General features: G+C 38.0%; 1 protein-coding gene across 2 annotated transcripts; it reads right to left on the bottom strand.

Annotated features, from left to right (window-relative positions):
• Window positions 1–7230: 7230 nt before the first annotated feature.
• LOC126494121 (olfactory receptor 52E4) lies at window positions 7231–9031 on the bottom strand. Of its 2 annotated transcripts, XM_050131349.1 has the most exons (2): window positions 9008–9031; window positions 7231–8145 (listed from the first exon to the last, which is right to left on the bottom strand). In XM_050131349.1, the coding sequence occupies exons 1-2, from the start codon at window positions 9029–9031 to the stop codon at window positions 7231–7233; spliced, it is 939 nt and encodes a 312-aa protein (XP_049987306.1). The 2 variants fall into 2 exon arrangements, with proteins under 2 accessions (XP_049987306.1, XP_049987307.1); XM_050131350.1 differs by lacking the exon at window positions 9008–9031 and having other exon boundaries at window positions 7231–8175.
• Window positions 9032–9587: the final 556 nt, after the last annotated feature.

Below are 9587 nucleotides of genomic sequence, written 5' to 3'. Positions count from 1 at the left end.
GTCAGTGTAAGCTGATCACAGACACATTTCTGGCTTCCACTGAGAAACCCTAGCTTCTCTCATTGTATGTTGTGTAACTCTTGCAGAAGTGGAAAGCCCATTCTTTAATTCCATAATATAGCACGTGAGGCCTACAGAAAAAATAGGAGATAATTCAACTTGGAAAAAATGTTTCACATTTATAGAAAACCATGTAGAAAACTTTCAAACTTGGCACAAACAAACACTACAGTCATTTATTCCTTCAGTCGTTAAGGAAGAATTTATGTACTTTAATGTAGCAACTATTTATTGATAATCACACCAGTTAATTAGGACATAAAGTATATGACCAATATAGAGTCTCTCCGTGTGTGTATGTATACGTGTTTGTGTGTGCAGTGTACAGTGTACACAATATCACTGCACTAGTGTTAAGGGGTGATGATTTATCAAGTTGTTGAAGAAATGATACATACCTTGCAAAGCAGAAGAGAAATTGATATATGTGGTGGAGAAGCCAGTAAAGATGCGAGCTGGGATAGATAGACAGTGGTTTGGATTTAGACAATGGAATGAAATTAAGGACTTAGAGTCAGCTGGAGACTATTACACAGTTCCATAGAATATCGACCCCCCCTTAGAAATGTCAAATCCTCTCATGCACCATCTTACCATCATTACATACACTCACAAATTCAGCCTTTTTGTGATTTACAATCTTTTTATCTTTATGGTGCATTATGTAAATGGACAGCTGATTTGTGCTACTGTAAAGAGGTAACCAGTGTCAGAATTTTTTTAAGAGTGGAGCAATATGAAGAGCAGTGACTTCCTTCCATTGGGCTAGTGCCATATCTAGTTTTTCTGGCACAGTGTGCAAGGATATTTCTAAGTTAGTTACTGGCTAGCTGACTGCTTAGCTGAATTCTTCTGTTGCTTTGTTTTCTGGTCTGAGTCATCAGTGTCACAGATGCAGCTTGTAACATGATGAGGTAGTGGGTGTGAGAAAATTATCTTATTACTAACTATAAGCCATAGAAGGTGAATTTTGTAGTAGACGCTGAACCCCAGGTGTTAGTCAGACATCAACTGGGCTGGTTGGGTAGACAGCACTGCTGTGGGTTATGTTGCCTTGATGTTCACTTGAATAAAATGTCTTCTAATATGGTAGCATGGAATTTAAAGAGGAAATATACCTATGGTTATAATATAGGCTTTAAAACTGCTTTGAAAGTATGGAGATATATATTGTCATGTGCCATATTTTATCCCATGTCCTTTACTAATGTACTATGGAATTATGTCCAAATATGTAATATAATTTGCGATTTTGCAGTTTGTTTCCTTCCTGGGTTGGATTACCCCGGTGTTACTCTACCTTTAATTCTGATCGTATGAGACCCCATCACAGTGACTTTTGTGCCCAGTGACTCTTTGTTAGCTCTATGTTTGCATTCAACCCTAGTTCCTGCTCAGTACATGAGAGGCCAAACAGTTATTTTAATTCTACTTTAACTGAAAAGAATAATACTTAAGATTGTTTTAGAGAAAAGACTTCTAGGTGATATTTATGGAACTTTCTTAGTATTTATAAGCATTTAAGTATTAAAGCAGATCTGAGATTTGTGCCTCTGCTCCCATTTACAAAGATGGTCAATGAAGGTCAAGTAAAGACTATCTACCTATCTCCATGAATGCATCTATATTACATAATATGGTGTACATATTAATATTATTCAGAGTTGGTGCAACACACAGGGATATTCTGAAAACTATAACATAGATGTGTGGTGTGCTTTCTCAACACAGGTTACGAGCACTGGCTACTCTTCCAGAGGTTCTTGGTTCAATTCCCAGCAACCATCTGGTGGCTCACAAACATCTGCAATAAGATCGGAGCCCCTCTTCTGGCCTGCAGACATACATACAGGCAGAACACTGTATACAGAATAAATATTAAATCTAAAAAAAAATCAAAGCATTTAAAGAAGACACAAACATCTCAATAAACATGGAGAAGAGCAGTAAATATCTGATTGGTGTAAAAAAAAACAAAAATAAACATTGAATGAACAAATGAAAAAAATCGAGGATTTCAAAATTAAATTCAGTAAATGGAAGAGAACTCACACTGAAATGAAGAAGAAATGGAAAAACTCAATAAACAAATGAGAAAACTCAAAAAATCTTTTAAACAGAACGGATCAAGTAGAAGATGGAATATCAAAACTTGAAAGTAACACAGAGGAATTGAACTGCTACAGGAAAGAATATGAAAACTTTGAAAAAGCACACAAAAAAAAAGCACACAAGAACTTAGGGATATTGTGAAAAGACCAAAGCTTTGAATCATAACAGATGAAAAAGAAGAATCTCTGGTCAATTGCATAGACTGGATATTCATCAAACAGGATCATAGAAGAATGCTCCCCCAAATTAAGAAAGACAAATCTATACAGATACAAGAAACACATAGACACCCAGATAGTAGACAAGACCAGAAGAGAAACTTCTCATACACATCATACTTAAAACACCAAGTATATTGCCAGACATTGGTAGTGAAAACCTTTGATCCTACCATTTGGGAGGTAGAGGCAGGCTGTGAGTTCGAGGCCAACCTGATCTAAAGAGTGAGTTTTAGGACAGCCACGATACACAAAGCAACTCTGTCTTGAAAAACAAACAAACAAACAAACAAACAAACAAACAAACAACACTAAAACAGAGAAAGAGTATTGAAAGTAGCAAGAGAAACACACACACACACACACACACACACACACACGTCACAAGTAGAGGACAACCCACCAGACTACTGGTGTCAACTTAGTTCACTATACCAGCTAAACTTTCCATGATATAAGCAGCCTACCAAAACAACAAAAGCAAAATGAACAAACCCAAAGCCATAACAACAGCTAAATAATGAATAAAATAAAATAAAAAGGGAATTTGGAAAAAGTAAGTTAAAAATGTAGAAGTTTAAGTTTGGCTTAAACTTAAATGTTGTTGAGGTTTCTTGTGACTTTAAATCCCATTTTTTCTTGCAATGTAATTTTCAACTCAATGATTATTCTTTTTAAACTTCAGACTGCGTTTTCTATTATATAAATTGTATTTTCAAAAATATTAACTCTGGAGAATTGTATATTTCAGTTAAATTTTAAAGTAATTTATTTATAACAATAACTTTGGATTTGCCATTAATATCATTATTTTGTTCGTAAAATTGCTTTCTCCTGCTACCATGACTAATTGATCATTTGGCCTCATCTAAAAAGACAAATGGAAATGTATGAGAATGTAAAGACACTCTCTATACCAGCTGACCTGTGCCCATGGATATTTCCCTACATACACAGTATACCTTTCTTCATCGATGTGCCCTGAATGCACAGACTCTCTTGCATGTGTTGAAACTGTTCTTTTTTTTTTTTTTTTTTTTGTCATTGTGAGTGCTGGTGTCTGATTTTCAGCAATGAACCTGAGTTATTTTCAAATTGACCCCCCACTATGTACCTTGGTATCTATCTACAGAGTCGCTGGCTGACCACTGGAGCTCAGTTACTGTTTGGAGGCCTTTCTACTGGCAGTACTGAAATTTACTCACCCACCTCTGTTCAACCTCTGAGACACCATTTGTGAAGACTGGAACCTGTGTAGGACCAAGTTCTTAGTAGCCAGAGCCGAGGAATTAAATAGGACCTCTAGTCCTCCGGGAACAGCCTCCTCTCAGTGAGCTGTGTCGGAGGACCTGGACAAGGAACAGAAAAATCCCCGTGTGTCTCAGGACAGACCTCTGCTTTTCTGCTTGTGGTGGTCAGGGACCAGTAATCTGTGCATCACCTAGAGAATACTCTGCCCTGAAGGTGCCCCAGGAGGCTAGCTCCTCAGAGGCACAATGACTCCGCATCAACATTTTAAATTTCACTATGGTGGAAGGTGAGGTCACTGTCGACAGGAAAAGAGCAGCAGTGTAGGAAACTCCAGTACTTCCTCAAAGTCTTCTCTGAGACACACACACATTACATAGTAGACAAAGATGATGCTAACTCCGTCCCAAACCTTGATACACACACACACACACACACACACACACACACACACACCACACGCACACACACACACACACCACACACACACACACACACACACACACACACACCCCACACGCACATGCACGCGCACATACGCATGCGTTCTTTTAGGAGCATTTGGTTCCCTTAATTCTATATATTAATTAATAAAAACAAAAAATATAGCTAGACATTTATGTAAAGGAAGAAGTATAATTCAGGGGCATGAGTTTTATTATAATTTTATAGTATTTGTTCTTTGATAATCCCTCATGTATGCAGTGCATTCTGTTGAGCCTCATCCCAGCCCTCTCTTATCTCCCTCCCACCCCAGGTCAAACCCCTCCTCTTCCCCACAAGTCTCTTTCTCACATTCATGTCTTTTTGCTTTGTTTTGTGACCTACTGAGTTTGTTCAGGCTTTTTGTGTAACTCTGGGTTTGGAACTGTCCTTTGGAGCCTGTCTTTAGTTGTGTCCCTTCCAGAAATCGATCAGTAGTTAAAAACTCATCAGGAGTTGTAAGGACCCATAAACTTCTCCCTCATTCATGATTGACGGGCCCAATGTAGGCAGCTTTAGTTGCTGTGGGATTCTAACTGCCATAACTGTGTTGCTTCCTTTGCATTCTTTCTGTGGTGTTCCCTGAACCTTCCCACCCTCAACGGGCAGTGTCACCCTCAGCAAGTGGTACAGGTCTCGGTGGACTGTCCCGGCCTCATTCAGTGGTGCAAGTCTCTGTGCACAGGCCTGGCCTCACCCAGCGGTGCAGGTCTCAGTGCACAGTTATCTTCACTGCTTATTTGATATAGACAGATTGTCTTTCCTAAAAATAATTAACTTGTATAATGTGAAGCTCAGAAAGACAAGCCCCAAGTATTTTCTCACATGTGAACTATGGGGGATGGTCGTAATGAAGAAAGAGAGGAATATAAGGGGAAATGGTGACTAGGAGATGTTCAATAGCTAAATAAGTAGTTGAGTAGGAAAGAACCTGCAGTTACATATCTCACGTGGTAGGTAGCCTATGAAAAGCTCACTAGTTCATTTGATCAACATGTATTTCCTTTAACCACTAGATGCTTGTAGTATGCAAATGCCAAAGCAAAGGTCCTAGATGCAATGTGTTTTTTTTTTATTTTATGCAGTTCGTGTTATAGGTTAGACAATATAATAGTTTGATTCTTGATAAATATAAGTCAAATCAACAAAAACCTGCTTGCAGTTATAACTGTATGGATACTTAATGGTCAAATCAAATACATTTTGTAGAAATAGCAAATGATCCTCAGGCTATCACACTAACTTCAATATTACAATATATTTAGACATATTTACTTATGCAGCTGCAAGGTTAAAAACATGGGTTCAGAGATCCCTAATTTCCTTTAGGATGAAAAGTATAGGTCAGAAAGTTGGTGAGGTTTATCAATGGCAGACACAGTTTGATAGCAAATGATAAAATCACAGAGGTAAAGTGCTTATTGTCAGTTTTGACTAGAGTATGATAATTGGACATAGTAGCAGGTTTCATTTTATAAATGCATATAACACATTGCTAACACCCTCCATTTCCTTAATATAGTTCCTCTTGTCTTCTCCACCTTTACATCATCAGTGATGACCACCCCATATTTCATATGTGGCAAAATAATTAGTACTTGTTTTTCTGAGCTTCACACTATGCAAGTTGATTATTTCTGATAATCTGCCTGAGTTCTTCCTTATCTTGCTATATGAAAATGATGCTAAAGATGGGTCCATTTGTATACTTTGTGAACACAACAAAGTGTCTGTTGATTTACACATCAGCTATTTTATTTGTAAGGCTAAGGTGGATAGACTACATTTCCCAGCAGAAATCTGTAGTAAATAACTTCCAGGTGCATGAGGCAGAGGCAGTAAAACTCAAACGTAATTCATGCACACAAACCAGGGAATTCTGTAGGTTGTTCCACCAATCAGGAGTGAAGCTAAGCTGGTTTCACTCAGAACAAGATTTGCCCAGGTTCACAGAGATGAATAGATGCTGTTCCTTTAATGTCTTGTTGGCCTTATCTACCCATATTTTTTTTTTTTTTGATTTTCGAGACAGGGTTTCTCCATAGCTTTTTGGTTCCTGTCCTGGAACTAGCTCTTCTAGACCAGGCTGGCCTCGAACTCTCAGAGATCCGCCTGCCTCTTCCTCCCAAGTGCAGGGATTAAAGGTGTGCGCCACCACCGCCCAGCTTCTATCTATATTTTCGAATCATCTAGTAATTTGAGGAATTTTGTATTTACATGTAGACCCAAACAACATTTCTGATACATAAGACATGCAGGGCACATCTGATTTTTTTCAGAAAAAAATTACTTCATTGTCCATTTTACATATTTTAAAGAAAACTTCGTTCTTCACCCATATTGAGAATTTGACAATATGAACAAACATTAAAAGTGATAGCATTAAGAAATTTTGTTGAGTTTATTTTTCTGACTTGTGCCATAGAATTGACCTTATTTCCTATTCTGAATTTTATGAAGTCCAAAATACACAAAGGAAAATGAATATAGAATCAGATTGAATGTAGGCACAAGACACTTACCTAATCACACATACAATGACTCGAATCAAATTGTAAAGAGTATTACATTTCCTTAATGTTCATATAGCAGAGCCTATTAAGTGAATAATTTTAGAGGTGAAGGGAAAGTCTAGACTCATTGTAAAGAATAGAAGGATGTGACTCAGTTCAAGCACCATTAAGTACTAAGCCAAGAACTAAACCCTGCATCTATAACACATTGTTAGGTCACAATGTCCTTCAGCATTCAAATTTACTTCATTCAAATTTACTTCGTTCAAATTTACTGCATTTAAGCCGGGCAGTGGTGGCGCACGCCTTTAATCCCAGCACTCGGGAGGCAGAGGCAGGCAGATCTCTGTGAGTTCGAGACCAGCCTGGTCTACAAGAGCTAGTTCCAGGATAGGCTCCAAAACCACAGAGAAACCCTGTCTTGAAAAACCAAAAAAAAAAAAAAAAAATTACTGCATTTAAATTTACAGCATTCAAATTCAATTTTTCTGTGGCCAGAAATGGACAATCACATCTAAAATTATAAAGGCTTAAAGAGAACTCAGATTATTATACCTTGAGCCATTCATGGATATATTTACCCATTTTACATATACTTATTCTTTCTGTACAAATATTTTTATTATTTTCTCTCGGATCTGCTTAGTCCTGACTCCATAAATGACAGGGTTAAGAGCAGGTGGAACAATTACATATAGATTAGCTAAAAGAATATGGATGTAGTGGGGAATGTTTTGCCCGAAGCGGTGTGTCAGAAAAGAAAACAAGGCCGGTGTGTAGAAACACAACATGACACACACATGAGAACCACAAGTGTTGAGAGCCTTCAATCGGGCATCTTGAGAAGGAATTTGGAAAACCGCTCGAAGGATGAGCACATAGGAGCAGGCGATCAGGATCATGTCCACAAGGATATGGGAAATCACCACGAGTCCATAGATGATGTTGATCTTGATGGGTGCACAGGCTAATCGGGCAAGACCCATGTGCTCACAGTATGTGTGAGACATGATGTGGTGCCCACAAAATGGCAGTCTCAGAATGAGAAACACAAACGGAGTCACAAGAATTAAGTTTCTTCCAATAACAACTGAGAGGAGAAGGCTGATGGTTTTATTGGTGAGAATCATGGTGTACTGGAGAGGGTTGCAGATGGCAACAAAGCGGTCGTAAGCCATCACCACCAGCAAAACAGTTTCCATGCCTGTAAACATGTGGATAAAGAACATCTGAGCAAGGCAGCCCCCGAAACTGATCTCCTGGAGATTGAACCAGAAGATGCCCAGCATTTTGGGGATGGTGGATGTAGACAGACACAGATCAATCATAGACAATGTGGCCAGAAAGTAGAACATGGGCTGGTGGAGGCTTTGTTCGGTCTTGATTACAAAGAGAATGGTGAGGTTTCCCACAAGGGAAGTCAGATACACAAAACAGAATGGGAAAGCAATCCATATATGAAAAACTTCCAGACCTGGAATCCCCAGCATGACAAAGAAGGAGGGGTGAAACTGGGTGTTGTTGACCAAAGGCATTCTCCTAGCAAGTGCTTGAGAATTCTTGTCAAGGGAGGCTATTCTTTCATTAAACTCTTCCATTATCAAGGTCCTGGGAGATAGAAAAAGATCCATCAGTTTGCTGAATAAAATGGTGTAGCTACTTTTGAAGAAAAGATATTCTCCTCAAGAGTAATTGGGCAATTCATTCAACATACATATTATTTATGAGATCTATGGTATCTCATTTGATTATTTTTTCTAATACATAAGGTCTCTGAAAAATTTGGAATATTCCAAATTATGGTATATGGTCATATTTTTTGGTGTTCATTTTCACTCACCGTTTTGGGTATATTTCCATGAATGCCCAATCTTCCTCTAAATGTAATATGCTATCTAAAAGCTGTAAATTCTGTGAGATGCATTATATTTTCATTAGTGTTTTGATTTCTTATAAATCTAGAGATTTGTTCATTGGTACAGTATAGTCAACATAACACAATTAAGCCCAATGTGATGCTTTGTATTAGAATTTTCCTCACTCTAACTGTTGCTCTGAGCAGTCTGTTTACTCTGACATCACTACTCTTTAGGACTTTGTGGGGCTGCGTAAATTAAAAAAAAAAAACTTCCAGCCTCCATAGCTATTTGGCAGTGCTCACATATCTGTCTCAGAGTTTCAATTGCTGTGATAAAACACCATGACTAAAAGCAACTTTAGGAGGTGCTATGAGCCATGGAATCTTCCAGTAATTAATCAGTCTCATTTTACAAGGTCAACCCATCAGATTCAGAAACTCTGTATTGAATGATTAGGCTAAGGTGCAAGGTGTGTTGGAATTATTGCCTTGTGAGTAAAGTGGCTATTTCTGGCTATAGATTTCTCGTTGTAGATCATACCTTTCTATTATAAATTTGAGATTTATCCCCCACATTTCAGCACTATTTGATTATTTACTTGGCACAATATACCCTATATATTTGGGGTTTACTTATTACATCCCCTAGATATGTGTGAAAACAGTCACACAGTCAAGAAACCTGGTTCCTACTACCAGGTCTCTGTTCCTTTCTTCAATGTAAATGTAGAGATCTGCCTTCTTGTAATTATCTTTATTGCCAGGTATTTGGTCAGTATTTAGGGCACAAGTAAAAGTATTTCATTTAAGACATTCCCTGATATCCAAGGTCATAGAAATACTACTGCCTAAAGCTGTTGATTCTTAGCTGCTCAGATAGATAGAAAAAACAAGCAGGCCTTGGTGTTACCTCAGTTAGAGATAAGAAAGCATGACCTAAAACTAACATTGCATCAAAATATTCATAAATCCTCACATTCTTCTTAACCTCAGTTTACTGATGATGTTAGTTTAGGAGTTTTACTGCCTGTGCCTTACTCTCAGGAAAGATATATAACCATCTATCTACAGCCTGGAGAAAGACAAACATCCACT

Source organism: Alexandromys fortis, unplaced genomic scaffold (assembly GCF_014885135.2).
Source record: "Alexandromys fortis isolate MF-2015 unplaced genomic scaffold, M_Fortis_MF-2015_v1.1 scaffold_329, whole genome shotgun sequence".
Lineage (NCBI taxonomy): Eukaryota > Metazoa > Chordata > Mammalia > Rodentia > Cricetidae > Alexandromys > Alexandromys fortis.
Note: the sequence above shows the minus strand (reverse complement) of the source record. Positions and strands in the feature narration are given on the sequence as shown.